Source organism: Mastigoproctus giganteus, chromosome 13 (genome assembly GCF_048544385.1).
Source record: "Mastigoproctus giganteus isolate SK-2022 chromosome 13, ASM4854438v1, whole genome shotgun sequence".
NCBI classification, from domain to species: domain Eukaryota; kingdom Metazoa; phylum Arthropoda; class Arachnida; order Uropygi; family Thelyphonidae; genus Mastigoproctus; species Mastigoproctus giganteus.
The window spans coordinates 8,640,736-8,661,564 of NC_143587.1; the positions used below are offsets into that span (position 1 = coordinate 8,640,736).

Genomic DNA, 20,829 nt, shown 5'->3' on the forward strand with positions numbered 1-20,829 from the left:
TCTTGAAATGAGGCCTCCAGACCTGTATACAGTACTCTAGGTGTGGCCTGACCATCGCCTTATACAATGGAATAATCACCTCCTTATCCCTGCTGGAAAAATTCCTGTATATCATTGACAATACTCCATGAGCTACTCTTGCAGCCCGTCTGCACTGCTCAGAGAACTTCATATCTGCCTGCACAACCACCCCCAAGTCCCTTTAATTCTCTACCACTGTCAGTGTAGTACCACAGAGTTGATACGTTGCTCTGGGGTTGCTGTTTCCCATGTGTAGTACTTTACATTTGTCAATGTTAAACTTCATTTGCCACCTCTCAGCCCATCTGCTCAACCTTTCCAGATCCTGTTGCAGCAGCAACAGGATCTGGAAAGTAGTCTGAAAACAGTGTCAGTAGTGTCCTTGACAACCCTGCCAACCTTTGTATCGTCTGCAAACTTGGACATTAAGCCCGATATACCATCATCAATATCATTTATAAATACAGAAAACAATAATGGACCCAACACTGAGCCCTGAGGGACTCCACTAATAACATCAGTCCACGATGAGCAGTGTCCATTGAACCATTAAGCTAATTATGATAGCATCACAGGATTCAGGAGAGATTCCATTGTATTGGAAAAAAAGTACCAATGTATCTCCAATACATAAAGAAAGAATGAAGGCCAGTCAGGGATGGTCAGAAAAGTGGAAGCTATGCATTTAATTCAGCAAAATGCAAGGTCTTACACCTGGGGAACAGCAACCCCAAAATCACTTATACACTTGGTGGAGTTGAACTAAAGTCAGTATTGGAAGAAAAGGGACTTGGGAGTTTCAATACAGTCAGACATGAAGTTCTCAGAGCATTGTAGACAGGTTTGCAAGGAAGGCTTATGGTGTCCTATCAACGATTTATCGAACATTTGCTAGTAAAGGTAAGGATGTAATAATCCCACTATATAAGGCTGTTGTTAGACCACACTTGGAATACTGTGGAGACTGCATATAAAAAAAAAAGACATTGAGCTTGTTGAAAGGATTGGAAGATGGGTAACTCGCCTGGTGAGATCAGCAAAAGGGTGTCCATATGAAGAAAGACTGAATATGTGGGTTGCACTTTAGAACAGACTTGATTGTGGTCTTTAAGCTCTGAGAGGCAAATGTAAAATGAACGAGGATGAAATTTTCACAGTTATAAATGATTCTAGAACTAGGGATTATAAATTCAAGTTGCAGGGGAGGAGATATTTAAGACTGGATTGTAGAAAGTTTTGTTTTGGCCACCCAGATAGTTATAAATTACTGGAATAAGTTACCTACATGGGTGGTAGAGGCTGCTGACGGTTTGGGGAAATTCAAAGGTCAACTGGATAGTTACCTACAAGAGGAGGAAAATGCATTGGTTGTTTATTTCCTTTTCCTTTATTATTTATTTATTTTATTTAATTTTATTCTTTTTTTTTTTTTTTTTTTTGCTGGCTGGCGCAGTGTAAGCCTTAGGCTTCCTTGCACCACATGGCTAATACTAATTTTTTGAAGCATTTCATAAATAGACAATCCTATATCTCACAAATGGTAAACAAAAACAGGGAAAGGGTTTCTCTCCCAGTCATCTGAATAACATTATTTGGTCATCAGAGAATCTCTAAAATGTGTTTATAAATAACAGAACTAGCAACAGTTCTTATGGTTACACCCAGTTCCAGTGACAAAAATGCAAATTCTGACCCCTTCCACCCAGCTAGATTCATGAATGGAGCACATTTGCTCTTTAATAACTGTGACAAACCAAACATCGTAGTTTTTTTGCTGTAAAACTGTTTTTATTTTTTTCAGGTTCCTGGATAAAGTGTCTTAGCGTATCTCCTGATCGATTTGTAGTCACTATGATTGGTCAAACTATTGTTGCAATGTCTCAGATATTTATATTAGGTATACCTCCACAGCTGGCAGCTGTTTGGTTTAGTTCTAAAGAGGTCTCTCGTGCATGTGCTGTTGGCGTATTTGGCAATCAGGTAAGATATACTGGTATATAATACAGAAAGCAATGACTATTAATGCTGTGTATGTTAAGCCTCTTTTATTAATAAACAAGTTAGTGATTGTACAGAATGTATTACATTTCATGTGTGTTAGTAAAAAAGTAATAATACATTATAAAATAAACGTGGGCAAAAAAGAAACTACTTTTATGTGTGAACCGAGAACATTGTTTTTGTGAATCTGCCACATTGTCCATTTGTTCTTCCAGCTGATATATGGCAAGAAACATAATATCCGGTGCTTCAGCTACAATATATGGTATCAGGGCCGCTGCGCCCCTAAGTGCTGCTGGAAGTGAAATCAAATTTTACGCTTCAAAATATTTGGATTAAAAAATAAAATAAGGCTTAAATAATACACTTATTATTAATTTATTGAGAAAGAAAAGAATTACAATATATCTTGCATATAATTAAACAACAAACAAAAATAACAAAATCATTCTGAAATTCTTGAAATAAATTTTAAATTCTAAATCACAATAATCGTACTCTATCACAATAATAAAAGAAAATTATAATGTTAAAAAAATTATACAAATTTGTTTCCTTGCTTTAAGAGATGCGAATTTGTTTATTATTTCATTTATGTTTATTTGTTCCAAAAGATCTATTTTCTATTGAAATTGTCAAATTAGGGAGTTGTTGAGAAATTGTCGATTGTAAATAAGTTTTGATTTATTTTAATTTTGAAAAACTCTGTCCCCCGAGGCAACTGAAACTGGTAAAGTTAGAAAAATTCTTAATGGAAATTCTTACAGATACATTTGGAAAAGTATGTGTAAAATCGTTTTTAAAAATAAATTGTAACACTTGAAATGGAGTAATATTTTAATATAAATTTGAATTACAGTATATTCAATATCTGTACTTCAAAAGACATATACAGTAGAATCCTGATAAGAAATTCCCGCATAAGAAGTTTTCCCCCGTACTAGGTTTGGTTTCTTAAGTCCCAATTTCAACTTTATGTATTGTAATGTAATATTTTCCCGGGTAAAAATTTTCCTGCATAAAGAGTTTGTGATAAAGAATACACAGTGTATTATTATAACGACATTTTCCCACTTGGTAAGTTTTTTTTTTAAATATAGAAATTATTTATTTTTAATATTAAAAAAAATATGAAACAATATAAACATTTGGTAATCGAACAAGTTAGTGCATAGAATCATTTTAGTTCATAGTAAATCACTGAATCAGGTGAAATGGCATTGTTTTTGGTATCTCACATTGTGCATGCCTTCACAATGAGTTGCCCTGATATTGCACTACCTCCAATAAGCAATGCTTTGCAAATGGAGAAAACTAAAGTTACTTATTCTCTGCTGATACTCCTGGGTAGTGGTATCTGCCGAGACTCCACTGGTGAAGTGTTGCCTATTCTAGAGTCCAGTATCAAAGCATTGCTTATTGAAGATAGTTCAATATGAGAGCAACTCATTGTGAAGGCATCACAATATGAGATAAAACGATGTTCATTTCACCTACTTCAGTGATTTTCTACAAACTAAAATGATGGTACGCACTAACTTGTTCGATTAGTGAGTTTTCCGTAGCTGAGGCTTTCAGCACTAAAACCCTTTTAGTTTAAACATTTTGATATAATGGAAGTGACATATTGCAATTGTTTTCATCGATATCTATAATTGGATACTGTCGACCACATGAAGTACAGTGAAGCATTCACCATTAAGTTCAGATAGTTGTGAACCGTTCTGAATTACTTAGAGGATTATTGCTTTGTCTTATTGTAATTCTGACTATTTAAGGTATGTTGAAACTCCAAAGGAGCTCATCCTTCCAACTTGGTAATGAGTTTAATGAACAGAATGTTAAGCAATTAGAAACCCTCAGTTCAAAAATGTTTTCCCTAGGCAGAGTATACTGTTTTCCATAGACAGAATATAATATTTATAAATTCTGAAATTGTACTTAAACATGATCTTTAACTTGTGTATCTTTTCATTTTTCTTTGTCTAGTTTATATTTAATACCCTTAGGTCATTTTCCTTCTAAGAAGTTTTCCCGCGTAAGAAGTTCTAAACCTCCAGTTCCTTGAAAAACTTCTTATCCGGGTTCTACTGTATATTCAAACAATTCCTGTCCAATAGAATGGCTCGCAGGACAAAATCCAAGAAAATGTTTGCGTATTTCAACGTTCATAGTGCTTATGTCTCTAAATACAAATCTAAGTATTGCAGTTTTCTGTTGAACACGACTTATATTGGATGTTGTATCCAATCGTACATTGTAAGCAAAATATTTAGCTTCTCTAGTTATTTCTAGTATTTTCTCTGTTATATTTTGCGAAATCATTTCAATAATTTCATTTTGTGTTTGATCACCAAAATAATGCACGATATTTTTCGATTCAGATTTCTGAATACAGCAAATATGTTCTGCCATAACGAATAAAATTTAGCAATTGTTCAAATAAGTTTTAAGGAGTTATCATTTTCATATAAATCTTTTGAAGATCTCCTCAACGCTATACATTGCTTTGTTAGAAATAAGTAATATCTACCTATATTATTCTTTCAGTTACCGAATACGAATCTTTTTTTCTTTATCATATAATCGCTGTTCTGTAGCATCAATTGTAGTATTGTCTTTAGTAACTGTGAGAGATCTAACCATTTTTTATGATTTTTAATATGTACTACACTTGTTTCATGCTTACCTAAAATAGCAGATAAAATTTTTCCAATTACTGGTCCTTGAGGTTGTCACAGACATTCTCTCAGATATGCCAGACAAGCTGTACTTGCTACCTGGGAGTCTAAAATGCTGATGGAACTGATATTCGGATGACACTCAAGTCAAGTGGACCCAATTTCGGCGAAGTCCGGACGGTCTGTGACAGCCAAATCCTCTGCTTGCACCTTCACGATGGTGGGACTGTTAGTAATCCTGGGTATAACCCCCATGCACAAGTACATGGCGGGTGACCACCCAGGTGTGAACCAACGTAAGCAGGGGTCGAGGTGTGGCGCCCACACCACATGGAGCAATGCCGCCCCTCTATGTTACCAGGCAGTACTAGGTGGAAGATGACTCTCATCACCGGTGAAATACCACCACTTTGCTTATTGGAGGCTTGAAGTGGTGGAACCCATGTTTAGTCCCTGGTGGAACCCATGTTTAGTCCCTAATCCTTTATCCCACACTCCACTTTAAAATCTCGTCCTTTATCTAAACCTTGGTTTCCCAATAAATGTGCTAAGGCTGTCCACGAAAAGAATGTTGCATATCGCAATTGCCTTGTTTCTAATTCTTCAGTTTCATTTTCTGCTTACACCAAAGCTTGCAACAATTGTAAAGCAGTTATTAATCAGTCCAAACTAGAGTTTGAACAGGCTAAGAGTAGAAAACTTGCTTCTTGCCCTAATGGTACCCAAGCATTCTGGTCTCTTGCCAAAGCTATTGGCCGCAACTTTTGCCCATCTCTGCTCCCACCTCTGTCCAAACCAGATGGTTCTGTTGTCACTTCAGCCAAGGATAAAGCTGACCTGCTAGCATCCCATTTTTCTTCCAGCTCATGTATTAATGATCTTGGTAAAACACCTCCCACCATTCCCAACACACTCCATTCAATGCCTCCTGTGGTCTTCCGTCAAAAGGATATCAGAAGGATTTTGATGAATCTCGATGCTAAGAAAGCTCCAGGTCCTGATGGTATTTCTCCACTTGTTCTCAAAACCTGTGCTCCTGAACTTACTCCTATTCTTTGCCGACTTTTTTCACTTTCTTATTCTAAAGGTGTTTTTCCCTTCTGCTTGGAAATTTGCTCATATCCAGCCAGTTCCTAAAAAGGGTGACAAATCCCTCCCATCCAATTATCGTCCCATTGCAATTACTTCTACTCTTTCTAAAGTAATGGAGAAATCAATTAACTCACCAACTCTTAAACTACCTAGAAACCTTCCGTCTGATCAACGATCACCAGTATGGATTCCGTTAGTGTCGATCCACTGGTGATATTCTGGCTATGTTACCCATTTATGGACTAATTCAATGGAAAGGTTCGGTGAAACACAAGTAGTTGCTCTTGACATCCCAAAGGCTTTTGATTGTGTTTGGCATAAAGGTCTTTAAGCATGCTTCCATCTTATGGTTTGCCAACTGTTTTTAGTAATTGGTTATCCAGTTTTCTCTCTGATCGCTCACTGAGGGTGATGGTTGATGGCTCTCTGTCTTCTATCTTCTCCACTAATGCCGGTGTCCCCCAAGGTTCAGTTCTTTCCCCCACTCTTTTTCTCTTGTATATCAATGACCTTCTTCCATTGACTGGAAATCCTATCCATAGTTTTGCCGATGATAGCACATTGCATTCAACTTTCCATTTTGAGAAACCTTGTCCTGCTCAATCAGCTTTAACTTCTCGAAAATCTGCTACCAATTCCTTAAATGCCAATCTTCAGGTAATTCTCCAGTGGGGCAAAGACAACTTAGTTGATTTCAACCCTTCTAAAACTCAGTTTTGTCTTATATCTCACAAAAAGGATTCTTCTGTTCCTATGCTTATCTTTAGTGACACTCCAATTTCTAGGCAAAAGGATATATCTCTTTTGGGGATTACCCTGACTTCTAATCTCTCTTGGCACAAGCACATTACAAATATTGCTCTGTCTGCATCTAAAAACCTTGGTTTTCTCTTTCACTCTCGGCATTACTTTTCTTCCAAACAGCTGCTCACTCTGTATAAATCGCAAATCCGCCCTGCCATGGAATATTGTTCCTACATCTGGAGTTTTGCCTCCAAAACCTCTCTCAGGCTTCTTGATTCCATTCAGAAGAGGGCAGTTAAATTAATTAATGATTCATCTCTAACAAAGTCTCTGCACTTGCTGTCTCATAGACGCACTGTTTCTGCTGCATGCCTCTTCTACAGATACTTCCATGGGCACTGTTCTTCTGAATTAGCTTCTATAATTCCCGCTCTCTCTTTGAAAACAGTCCGAACACGTGCCACCACCAGCCAACATCCATTTACTGTCCAACTTCAAACCCACAGAACCAACTTTTCATCTTCCTCATTTATTCATTCAACTGCCGTTTTCTGGAACAACCTTCCTTCATACGTATTTCCTGAAAATTACAATCTACAGAAGTTCAAGTCCAATGTCAACAAATATCTTCTTTCGTCTTCTCAATCTCCAACCCAAGCACGGTACTAAGTACTATGGGTCTTAATACCTCTCGTGTTTGGGGTTCACATAAAAAAAAAAAAAAAAAAAAAATTCAAATTGATTACTACAACAAAAGCAAAATACAGAATTTTGTAATAAAGAATAAAGTAACCATTTCCTTTTAGTAATTTGGAATTAAATAATCACATTGTTTCATTGTCAGATTTTCTTGGCAATTATCTGGATCTCTGAATTATTATGCATCAAGCAAATGAATTATTTGCCTCCAGTGTTGAATACAGTAATACCCCGAAGTTACGCGATAGGTGGGTCAGACGAAAATCACTTAAGGCAAATTTGCGTAAGTCGGGATACAACTTTGCATATAATACATATAAATTTTGTTTAATTGCAACCAAGGACTAACAAAAACACTAGTTTAGTTTAAAAGAAAAATATTTAATAAAATTGCAGTTATTTATACATATTAATACAAATTATGTATTAAAATAATAAATCAGTTACGTAAAAAAGTTATTTCGATGTCGATGGCTTCATAAAATCTAACAAATTCGTCTGACAACAGCGCCTTTTTTTCACGCAGAATTTCTTCTTAGCACGCTAATAATTTTTTATTCCTTGCTTTGTAGCTATAACGCGTTCTTCGTTGGAGTATGTTTTCTAAAATTTTTAAGCCCTTTTCAATTGAGCTGAGACCTTCTGTCAAGCTTGCAATTGTCATGTGCTTTTCTGGTGGAACTGGGTCTGAAGTGTCGGATAATTCAGTGACGTTTTTCTCACAGAACTTTATGAGCTCATTCACTGTCAGCTCCTCACTATGTGAATCCAACAGCTCGTTGACATCATCACCATTGACTTCCAAATCTAATTGCCTTGCAAGATTAACAACTTCTTCTATCATATGAGTGACATGATCAGTTTCTGGCATTGTTTTCGTCTCGATTTTGAAAAAAAATGGACAAAGTTTCTTCCAGACACCATTCAATGTTTTTTTGTGAATTTCATCCCAAGATTCTTCAATGATTCTTACGGCATCTAAAACATTGAATTGTTTCCAAAAGTCTTTAACAGATATCTCACTATTTTGTCTCATAGCTTCATTCAGACATGCAGACGAATGCCTCGTGTAGTAGGCCTTGAATGTTTTGATGACTCCCTGGTCCATCGGTTGAAGCAAGCTGGTTGTGTTTGAAGGCAAAAACACAACTTTCAAATGTCGGTCGAAATTAATTAGGGTGGCAGGAGGGTGACCGGATGCATTGTTAGTAAGAAGGATTAATTTAAATGGAATCTGTTTAGACTTCAATAATGTTCGACTTCGGGTATGAAGTGGTGACCAAACCAGTCCTCAAAAACAGAAGCTGTCACCCAAGCTTTATGATTTGACTTCCAAATCACTGGTAAGCTAATTTTAGATATATTTTTTAAAACTCTTGGGTTTTCGGGGCGATAAATTAAGAGAGGTTTTAACTTGCAGTCACCAGCTGTATTCCCGCCGACCATCATTGTCAATCAGTCTTTGTAAACCTTAAAGCCTGGAAAGTTTTTTTTTTTTTTTTTTTTTTTTTTATTTGTGAAAACAACGATGTAATTTCTGACAAAAGTTGAACACGAATTCGAATGCACAGATATAAATATGACAGCTGGAATGCAAATTCTTGTGTGTGCAGCTCATGCAGCAGCAAAGTTGAATTTTGTTCATCTTTTGCTCTCACTCTCCGCCGTCGCACCGTATATCGATAGCATATGAAAAACGACCTTGAAGATAGTGGGCGGCAGTGTTGCCAAACAAAAAAATCAAGAATCGCGTAACTCTGAGTTCGCGTAAGTCGGGGTATTACTGTACTGGTAAAAGTTAACCAATCAGACGATCAGCGCGACTTCTGGGTATGTGGGACAGGCGATTGGATAGGTTTTACGTTTACTACTAAGTTGCAGAATGGTTAATCCCTTTGACTTTTAATTCCTGCTTAGCAGCAGCACTAATTGCCTCAATTTCTGAAAGCCAGAGGTGCGAATAATGTGTTCCCAGTCAAGTCTCCCGTAATTCGTTTGTTATATGGAAATTTTATTTGTTCTGTGGAAACTATTTTAAATGTAATTATCAAGGGGAATTCAAAAAAAAAAAAAAAAAAATTTGCTAAACAGAAAATTTTGCTATAAAGAAGTTCGTTAAACAGAGGTCTGACTTGTATAGGTCAAAAAAATTTTGGTGCCCTCCTGAACTGCCGCCTGTAAGCAATGCTTAACTTGCCTACCCCACTTGCGGTGGCCCTGTTTGATATGCGGATAGCCTATTTGATTGAGATGGACTTGGGCAGGACACTTAGCTCAAAGACATGATGACAGATGGACTAAGAAAATAACAGAATGGTACCCAAGAGGAGTTAAGAGAAAACCTGGAGGGCAACAACGGAGATGGACAGATGAAATCCAGGAGTTTGTGGGTAGTAACTGGATGGCTATTGCACAAAAAGAAGGAACTGGAAAGTTGCTGGGGAGATCTTCATCCTGCAGTGGATTGAAAATGGCTGATGATGATAAGCAAGAGGAAATAATTAGTTCCTGGATTTTCTGAAACAGTGATTTTTGGGAAATCATTGAGCTTTTTAATCACCATGAAGCAATAAAAAAATAAAAACTGATTATTTTTTTTATGGAGGGTTTAGCTCCTTTTTGGGGCCATCACTAGAAAGATGTGCAAATATGTTGCACATCTTTCTAAAATGAAAAATTGAAATAATTTCTGGATTTCTGGTCCAATTTTAATAAACTTTTTGTAATATTTCTAAAAAGCCCAAATATAAAATTTCATACAGATCTATTCAATGGGAGCAGAATTATTACATGTGAACAGACACAGAGAAAGAAATAATAATTGTTTCTTTTGGTCCAATTTCAATGAAATCTGGGATGGCTCAACAAATCTTTCTAAAAGGCCCAAATATAAAATTTCATGAAATGGGAAATGACAGAAGTACCATTTCCTACTTTGTGTTTTATCATGAGTTACTTGTGAAACAGTGCAAATGATTTAATGTCAAAACATTTTTGGTGTTTCAATGTTTTACATTTATGCTTGACAAATATAACTAGTTAAAACTAGTGTCTTATTTTTTTTATCCCTGAACATCCTGTATATAAAGAAAAGAAAATATTTTTTAAAAAAACAGCTTGAACTGTTTATTCTGGACATTTTATTATTATTTCTGTAGAGGAAAAAATCTTTGCTGTCAAGAAAATTTTTAATGCTTTCTGATCTATGATTGTAATAAATAATCAGTGTCATTTTTATCATTAAGTTTTTATAAAAATAGTTATTGAAAAAAATTCATTACAGATTTTTTTCCCCCCAATATAGTTGGGTATTGCTTTTGGATTCCTTCTTCCTCCACTTTTAGTTCCCAATTCTGGAAACAAAGAAACAGTTGGAAAGGACCTTAGTATTATGCTTTATGCTGTGGCTGCTTTCACATCGGCACTTTTTATAGCTGTACTATGTCGTAAGTTTTTAATCTTTTTATTAACTAATCTTTCTTTTGGCTTTATATTATGGATAACATACGGTAGTTTTATATTAAAAATCGATATGGATAAGTTATTTGTCAAAGGTCATTAAAATTGAGTTTCTAAATTAAATATGGAGAATGCTTAATTAATTATAAGTGTTTCAAATGAAAAGTTTTTTAAAATTACCAACATGTAATTAAATATTAAAACTGTGAACGGAAACAGCTCTAGCGTTTGTGGTGCCTGAGGCAAAACCTTGTCACTGTGCCTAATTCATATCGTATGTGTGTTAATATATATATATATATATATATATATATATATATGCAGTAGTGCATCTAGCAGTGCCTATTTTAGGCAGCGCCTGTGGCAAGAAAGACTACTTCTACAGGGATGGGGTACACTTAAATAGAAAGTGTACAAGAATATTTGCTGATGCTATCGAGGCAGTGTTAGGTGGGTGGGAAAACTGCTAGCTTGGGGTGATACAAGGACTAATAGATTAACAGTAGCCACTGGCAGAGTTGAAAGTGATTCTTGCACTGCTTCTATTGGAATGAGCAGCAGTCTGGAAAACAAGTTGCAGTATATTTCAGAGACTGCTGGGAGTCATTGCGGTACAAGTAAACACATGGGTTGTGTTAGGGTGGCTAAGAATAGGAACAGGTGCATGTGTACTTGCGTGTACACCAATGCTAGGAGTTTGGTAAATAAATTTAATGAATTTGAGGTATTGCTCAAAACATCAAAGGCAGATATTGTTGGGATATCAGAGACGTGGTGTCACACAGAAATAAGGAATGCAGAACTGGAATTTGAGGAGTACAATGTGTACAGAAAGGATAGGAAGGGAGGAGGGGTTATGCTATTAGTTAAGAAACACATCAAATCCAAGGAAGTGAAGCCAGTCGACATCGCTGGACAGTGCAGTGTCGAGTCAGGTGTGACATAAGCATTGGGAGATCAAAATTGAGAGTAGGAGTGTGCTATAGGCCTAATGAATTTGATGAGTATAATAAGAAACTGTACAGGGAAATAGAGTGGGCCAGTAAATCAGAGAGTCTTATAATGAGGGATTTTCATTTCCCAGATATTGACTGGAATTTGTGGGTTGGTTACTCACACACTAGCAAGGCTTTTGTGGATTTATTGGATGATTGTTTTCTACATCAGCATGTTCGGGAGGCAACTAGAGGGAGTAATACTCTTGATCTGATTATCAGTAGTGATTCTTCATGCATTAAGAATCTGCAGATAAAGGAACCACTAGGTGGCAGTGAACACAATGTGCTGAAGTGGGATTTACTCAAAGATCTAACTACAATCAGGGGTAAAGGGAAGGGTTTTTGCTTTTGTAAAGGCGACTACGATGGTCTGAGACAGTATTTAAATTCTATGGACCAACTGATGATGTTTCCAAAAGCAAATTCAAAATGGGACTTATCTTGGAAGCTATGAGGCTTTACATACCAACTAAGAAATATTGTTCAAGGTTTAGGCCTAAATGGATGTCAGATGAACTAATGAGATATATGGCAGAGAAGAAAAATGTATGGGAAACATATAAATTAACACATGACACAGAAGCCTATGATAGATATAAGCTGGTCTGTAACCAAGTTACAAAGGAGGTTAGGCAGGCGAAGGCAGATTATGAGAAATCTTTGGCAAAGGATGCAAAGAAAAACAGCAAAGAGTTCTTTACTTATGTAAACTCTAGAAGGAAGGGGATGAATTAGATTGGTCCACTTGATATTGCTGGTTCAACTGTTGATGATCCTGCTCAGGTAGCTAACAAACTAAATGAATATTTTGCATCGACATTCACACATGAGGAATTATTCAGCGAGGGGAATGCCAGAGATGTATTCAACTCTGGCAGTAAGCTAGATAATCTTGTAATAACTGAGAGTAAAGTGGAGGAGAATTTGCTGAAGATAAACACAAGAAAGGCACCTAGGGTGGATGGGATCTATCCAGTTATATTAAAGGAGGCAGCAAAAGAAGTAAGCAAACCCTCATCCATAATTATGAGAGCTTCCTTGGACTCTGGGGAGGCACCCATAGACCGGAGATGTGCAAATGCGACCCCAATTCACAAAGGAGGACCAAAGGCTGACACAAGTAATTATAGACCTGTGAGTTTAACTTCTGTTCCAGGAAAATTAATGGAGACACTGGTTAAAGAAGCACTGCAGGATCATCTAGAGAAGACTTCAGTTATAGCTCGGAAACAGCATGGTTTTGTTAAGGGAAAGTCTTGCCTGACCAATTTGATTGGATACTATGATGCAGTCAGAAAAGAACTGGATGCAGGGAATAACTTTGTTATAATATATTTGGATCTTAGAAAGGCTTTTGATACTGTTGCACTTGGAAGACTGCTGCACAAATTGGAGCAGTGTGGCATTGGTGGCAAATTGTTGCTGTGGATAAAGGGATGGTTGAGTGGCAGAAGACAGAGTGGTAATCAATGGACACTGCTCATCGTGGACTAATGTTATTAGTGGAGTCCCTCAGGGTTCAGTGTTGTGTCCATTATTGTTTTCTGTATTTATAAATAATATTGATGATGGTATATCAAGCTTAATGTCCAAGTTTGCAAACGATACAAAGGTTGGCAGGGTTGTTAAGGAAACTACTGATGCTATGCTGCTACAACAGGATCTGGAAAGGTTGAGCAGATGTGCTGAGAGGTGGCAAATGAAGTTTAACTTTGACAAATGTAAAGTACTACATATGGGAAACAGCAAACCCATAGCAACGTATCAACTCTGTGGTACTACACTGACAGTGGTAGAGAATGAAAAGGACTTGGAGGTAATTGTGCAGGCAGATATGAAGTTCTCTGAGCAGTGCAGACAGGCTGCAAGAGTAGCTCCTGGTGTATTGTCAATGATATATAGGAATTTTTCTAGCAGGGATAAGGAAGTGATTATTCCCTTGTATAAGGTAATGGTCAGGCAACACCTTAGTACTGTATACAGGTCTGGAGGCCTCATTTCAAGAAGGATGTAGAGCTGCTGGAATGAGTACAGAGAAGGGAAACAAGATTAGTGAATGGAACAAAGGGTTGCTCTTACGAAGAAAGGCTTAATTTTTGCAAATTAGAGTCTGGGGACTAGGCACCGGCGAGGTGATCTGATTGAGGTGTATAAAGCCTTGAATGGTTTGAGCATGCTCAGTGCTGATGGGATTCTTCCTCTTGCTCAGAATAATCACCTGAGAGGGCATAAATTGAAATTGAGGAAAGACAGATGTAGGATAGATGTGCGGAAATTTGCCTTTAGCGAGTGAGTGAGTGAGTGAGTGAGCGAGCGAGCGAGCGGTTGGTTGGTTGGTGGAACAGACTTCCATCCCTTGTTGTGGAAGTTGATAGCCTAAATAAATTTAAGGTTCAGCTGGACAGGTATTTCAAACGAATGGAGGGGTGAAATGGGAGGTGTGTTTTTTTTTTTTTTTTGGCTGATGCTGCATAAGCTTGCTTTCTTGCATCATATGTCTCTACTAATGCTAATGACTCCCATATTTCGACAAACAGACAGGAACAAAGGAGTGATTGGCAGATGCCATTGCTTTCCCCGCCCACTGTCCTCCAATGTTGATACACCTAGGGTGTTTTTCTCCATATTTGCCACTGTTTTTAAATCGGGAACTTGTTTTCCCATTTTAACACAGTGGGATGGAGGGATAAACACGCTACCTAAGCTAAAACCCCCCTTGATGACACAAAACAATCAGAAAAGAGAGGTGCCTTCACCTGTCAATTATTGCAGTCTTCCTCGCTTTCATCGAAGTACCTGCCAGTGTATACTATACTGGACTTCAGGAAATATCACTATGTAATTATTTACCTGCATTTACATAGGTCACTTAGGAAAAGGCCTTTTTCTTGTGGTTCCATTATACACGAGGAATATTTTTCATCCGAAAGAGCATGACTGAAATATTTAACTGACATATTTATAAACTATACAAATATTTACAAAATACTAAACTACTGTATTTACAAATATACAACATTTAATTATATACAAAAAATGTTACAATGGAACATCAAATGTTAGACAATGAATCATGTGCACGAGGTTGGTGAACGTTATGGAGGCAATTGTCAATAATTAAATGCATTTGTAGTGATGTAATTGCCTCTCTCTCTCTCTCTTCTTCCATTGGCTCAAATAAATATCACTAGGAGGAAAATATTTTTCAATGTATAGATAGATAATTAATAATAATTATATAGCTTTATTTATCTATCTCACATATTCATTTGAAAGAGATCATGTACTGTTAATGACTTGTAATATATTCTGAGATATAATTGTCCTTTTAAGTTTTAACAGCTTAAATAGCAATTATTGTATTTAAAAAAAAAAATTTTTTTTTCCCTCCCTTTAGTGTTTAAGTCTAAACCACCCAAACCTCCAAGTTGGGCCCAGGTTTCTGCTATGTCTGGAGAAAAGAAGAATTACTGGCAGTCAATAAGGAATTTAATCAAGAATATAAATTATGACATATTGCTTGTTACTTATGGTAAGTAATATAGTCAGTATCACTTTATACTGAGTTTAGTTTTATTTTAAATATAGATATTTATTTATCATAATTACTGTAAATGAACTACTGGTGTGTAATGCAAATTCAATTTACTTCTAATCTTCTTGTGGTTACGTTAGGTTAGCTTAAGTTTGAAACTGATAAAACCTTTTTTATTTATTTTATGAAAATCCCAAACACAGAAGGTATTAGAATCAGTAGTATAGTATGTTCTACATCTTTTTCCAGTCTAAATTTAAGCACCTAGTGGAAACATCATTCCAAGATTTATAGTCGGCCTCACACAGTCCAGCATGTTGAACTTCGACTGAAGGCATATCCTGTAACCCAGACCTTGTTACTGTGCCAAAACACTCCCATCATGCATTTGTTGACTTTTTGTTGTTTAAATACTATGGGGGGTATTAGAGTGATACACAAGCAAAGGCTTCAACTTAAAATCTCAAGAGGTATTGGCACCCCCCAACAAAAGAGTGAGCCTATCTTTCATAGGCTTATGCCCAGGTAAACTAGCCTCATCCTTAGTGATGTATGTATTCCTATGGCATTTGCTTCCAGAAAAGGCTGATTTCGTAAATGTTAAAAACCTGCTCTGGAAGATAACTCTCCTGACCAACAAACTCTTGAAATTCAATTTTAAAGGTCTCAGCTACTTTATTATCAGTAAAAAAGTTGTTGAAGGGCATGGGCATGTCTCCCCATGTCCCATGCCCTTCAACTAATGCCCTTCAACACTTTTGATATTAGCCTTTTTTTGAAGTGCTCGAACCAGCCTCTGCTGGCTTTAGTCTTCAAAGCGCACAACACTGCCACCACTGGTTGATGGAGCTTGAAGTTTCAGATTGTCATAGATCTGAAACAATTGTACAAGTGATGTTCCACGTGCCACACATTTTTCTAAAGTTGAACGATAACGATGTTTTTCAATAACAAAGAAGCTAATTGGTTAATCCCAATTGTATGGGTGATGTTCCGTGCACCATGCATCTGAAAATTTCCACCCATGTATCATTCCAGCTATATCGGAAAGCCATCAATACCTGCAAATATCATCGGTCCTTAAAATAAAATATCGTATGGATGGTATATCGGTTTCTGAGAATATCGGATGTTGATGTCATCGTAAGTTGAGGCCCTACTGTATTGTCCAACTTGTTTTTTATAATGATTTTCTGAATGTGTGAAAAAAATTCATTTACCATTTTTGTATCTTTCTTCAATTTTAGTCCAGTTTTGGTTGAAACCCAAGAATTTTATTTTTTTCCAAATCTTTAATTGTAAATTCAAGTTTCTTTACAGTGAAATTTACTTTATCCTTGAGCAGTTACATGTGAACTATATAAACTTAAATTTAATTATAGAGTCAATGTAAATATAATCAGCCAATTAAGCCAATCTTTTAATCTACAAAATGATTGGAACAATTGGAATTTATGTCAAGGAGAAATAAATGCACTTCTAAACACAGCTCAGAAAGTTGGATTATTACTTTCACTCTTGATAACCACTGAGTTATCTTGATAGTTATATCAGTGTTTTTATTTATTTGTAATTAATTTTCAAATTTTTTTATGGGTTTGTGTGCCATCTGGCACAGTTAAGTGTACCACCACTACTATACATATAACTTGGTTAAAGAGGTGATACATGATCACCTAGACAAGACTGCAATAATAGTTCAGACACAGCATAGATTTGTTAAGGAGAAGTCTCTTGTCTGACCAATTTGATTGGATACTATGGTGTGGTTACAAAGGAACTGGATGCAAAAAATAATTTTGATATCATATACTTGGATTTCAGGAAAGCTTTTGATACTGTTGCACATGGAAGACTGCTGAACAAATTGGAGTGGTATGGCATTAAGGGCAATTTGCTGCAATTGATAAAAACATCATCATTCTTCTTTTTCTTGGTGATTCCCTTCTATTTCTCTCTCTCTCTCTCTCTCTCTCTCTCTCTCTCTCTCTCTCTTGGGGTAATTCAGAATTTTTTTTTTTTTTTTTTTTTTGGCTGGTGCAGCATAAGCCTCAGGCTTCCTTGCACTCTATGGCTAATAATAATAATAATAATAATAATAAGGGATGGTTGAATGGGAAATGGCAGAGAGTGGTAATAAATGGACACTGTTCTATGTAGATGAATGTTATTAGCGGAGTTCCCCAGGGTTCAGTGCTGGGCCCATTGTTGTTTTGTGTATTTATCAATGACATCAATGACGGTATATCAGGCTTAATGTCCAAGTTTGCAGATGATACAAAGGTTGACAGGGTTATTAATGACAGCAAAGACAGTATGCTACTGCAACAGGATCTAGAAAAGTTAGGCAGATGGGCTGAGAATTGGCAACTGAAGTTTAACATTGACAAATGCATATGGGGAGCAGTAACTCAAGAGAAATGTACTAACTGTGTGGTATTACACTCAGGGAGTGTAATACCACACTCCCTGAGTGTAATACCACATATACTGGAGGAAAAAGACCTCCAGATAATTGTGCAGTCAGATATGAAGTTCTCCGAGCAGTGCAGACAGGCTGCCAGAGCAGGTCATGGAGTTTTGTCAATTATATATATATATATATGTATATATATATATAAGAATTTTGCTAGCAGAGACAAGGAGGTGATTATCTCTTTGTATAAGGCAATGGTCAGTCCCGCACCTGGAGTACTGTGTACAGGTCTGGAGGCCTTGTTTAGGAAGGATGTAGAGTTGCTATAACCAGTACAGAGAAGAGCAACAAGATTGGTGAGAGGAACAAAGGGGGTGCACTTATGAAGAAAGGCTTAAGTCCTGCAAGTTGCAGCAACTGGAGACTAGGAACCTGCGAGGTGATATGATTAAGTTGAATAAGGCCTTAAATGGTTTGAGTAGGCTCAATGCTGACGGGATACCTCTGCTTGCTCAGATTAAGAACCTGAGGGGGGAACATAGATTCAAATTGAGTAAAAGACAGTTGTAGAATATGTGCGGAAGTTTGCCTTTTGCCAGCAGGTAGTTAATTGCTGGAACTGACTTCCAGCTGTTGTTGTTGAAGTTGATAGCCTTAAATAAATTTAAGGCTGAACTAGACAAACATTTGGAGTGACTGAATGGGTAAAATGGGGAAGTTTTTTATTTTATTTTTTTTGCTGATGCTGTATAAGCTTGCTTTCTTGCATCATATGCATCAGTGCTAATGCTAACTTGAGAACAAATGCCCTAAAGCAGAAGGAAACTGGAGACTTGCCAGCAATTAATGTATCTAGTAGGTGATGCACTCAATTCAGTCTTCAATAAAAGATTTTAAATTGCAAACTGCTTGATTTAGAAGAATGTAATTTTTTTAGGTAGGGATCCTATTGTAAGAGAAAGTGTGCTTATCTATTTTGAAAGTCTACTAGAGATAAGTAGACTAGAACCAGGGTATACCTGCCTGGAGTGAAAATTTATGAATTATCATATAAGTTAATAGTTTTAAAGGACTGTAAACAGTGCTATTATCCATGTGGAAACTAAATGATATTAATTTTGCACAAACTGACATTTAGGAGAATAAAAATAGGGGCGTGCTGAAAAATGAATGGCATGAGGGACTGTATACTGAAATATGGGAGTTTTTTTGGATTAACTTGAGCTTTTAAGGAATCTGGGAAGGGGGGGGGGAATTTTATCAGAGTAGTGGTAGTAGTAGCATGCTTAGCTCAGTTGGGATCCCTGAGATGTAAGATTTTGGATCTACTACTGATGCAAAATTTTGTCTATTTCAAATTTAAAAAATATGCCTTATATACACTCATGAGCCAAGACATTATCACCACCTATCTAATAGCATATTGGGCTGCCTTTCACCACTATAACTGCTTGCACCAGTGTGGCATCAACTTGACTGTCCTCGGATATTCAGGACTAGCTGGAAAGAAGGATGTCCCGGAGTTTGGCAATGGAGTGAGGCACTAGCATGGACTGATGAATGCTGCATTCCACCACATCCCACAGATGTTTGATGGGATTGATGTTGGGAATTTGGTGGCAAGGGAAGCACACAAAATGCTTAGACATGGCCCTTGAACCATTCCTGTATAGTGCTGGCCTTGTGACATGGGAATTGTCTTGCTGAAAAGAGTTGTGGCGTCTGGATACACAGTCACCATGTAGGACAAAACTTAGTCTGAAGCAATGCCAAGGTAGAATCTGGGTGTGTTCAATGGGTATGAGGAAATCCAGTAATGGTCAATGAAAACATCCTCCAAACCATGATACCACTGCTGCAGGTCTGTTTTTATCAAACTGTGCAGTCCGGTTGCAGCAGTTCACTGCTTGCCATTGAACATTCACCCTTCCATTGGCATGATGGAGCTGGAACCGTGATTCATCAGACCAAATGACTCTTTTCCAGTTGTCCAATCCAGGAATAGTGCTTCTGTGCCCACTGCAAGCAGAGGTGTCGATGACAGTTGGTCAACATGAGCACATGAACATGTTCGTCTTCTTTGTAGGCCTATCTGCAGGTGCATCCAGTGGATGGTGTGTTTAGAAACATTTCTCTATGTGCTCTGATTGTATTCTGCCATTAATTGAGGGATTAGCCTTAGTAGAGGCATGCAATGCAAGAAAGCAAGCCTATGCAGCATCAGCAAAAAAAAAAAAAAAAACCCCTTCCATTTCACCTCCTCCATTTGTTCCAAATGCCTGTCCAGCTCAGCCTTAAATTTATTTAGGCTATTAGCTTCCACAACAAAAGATGGAAGCCCATCTTTTGTTGTGCTTCAATCAACTGTTGTCCCAGACAGCATGTGCCCTCCACCATTTACCTCGACTGTCAATCAGTTGTGGTCCCCCATCCTGGCACATTGGATGGTTGTGTGTCCCTCTTTGGACCATTCTCACCACACTTCGTTATGGCGGACCTCAAACAGCTGACATTACCTGTGGTTGTTGAGATGCTGGCCCCAGTGATCCCGTCAGTGCAAATCATTTCCTAGTCAAACTTGATTAGGTCCTTCCCTTTCCCCATTGCATGGTAGTGTGGGTTGCATCCTGGATGCAGCCCACACTGCAAAGTACAAATGCAAAGTACTGCAAATGGGGACTCAAGTAACTCAAGAGAAAGGTAACTCAAAACATCCAGTAACTCAAGAGAAAGGTACCAACTGTGTGGTACTACACTCGGGGAAGTGGAGAATGAAAAAGACCTTGGGATAATTGTGCAGTCAGATATGAAGTTCTCCGAGCAGTGTAGATGGGCTGCTAGATCCACAACTGGATGCAGCCCACATTACCTGTGCTGTCACAATATATGCTGCACTGGTAGAAGACATTGCCAGGTTCTGTGGGCCGCATCCATGAACGTTGTGGCTCATGAGTGTATATAATTCCGGGCCCATTGTTGTTGTCTGTATTTATTAGTGATAAATAAATACAGAAAACAACAATGTGAGGTATACCAGGTGTAATGTCTAAATTTGCAGATGATACAAAGGTTAGCACGGTTGTTAATGATATTAATCAAGATAAGCTACTGCAACAAGATCTAGAAAAATTAGGCAAATGGGCTGAGAAATGCAGTTGAAGTTTAACATTGATAAATGCAGTT

The 20,829-nt window shown here is 37.3% G+C and overlaps 1 protein-coding gene across 1 annotated transcript in view; it reads left to right on the forward strand.

Moving 5' to 3' along the window:
- HisT (Histamine transporter) overlaps positions 1–20,829 on the forward strand; it is a 104,246-nt gene that overhangs the window by 25,360 nt on the left and 58,057 nt on the right. Inside the window, exons 2-4 of the mRNA XM_090387871.1 lie at positions 1,823–2,001; positions 10,543–10,684; positions 15,093–15,227. Of these exons, the coding sequence (XP_090243997.1) occupies positions 1,823–2,001; positions 10,543–10,684; positions 15,093–15,227 (456 nt within the window). The remainder of the gene's footprint in view (positions 1–1,822; positions 2,002–10,542; positions 10,685–15,092; positions 15,228–20,829) is intronic.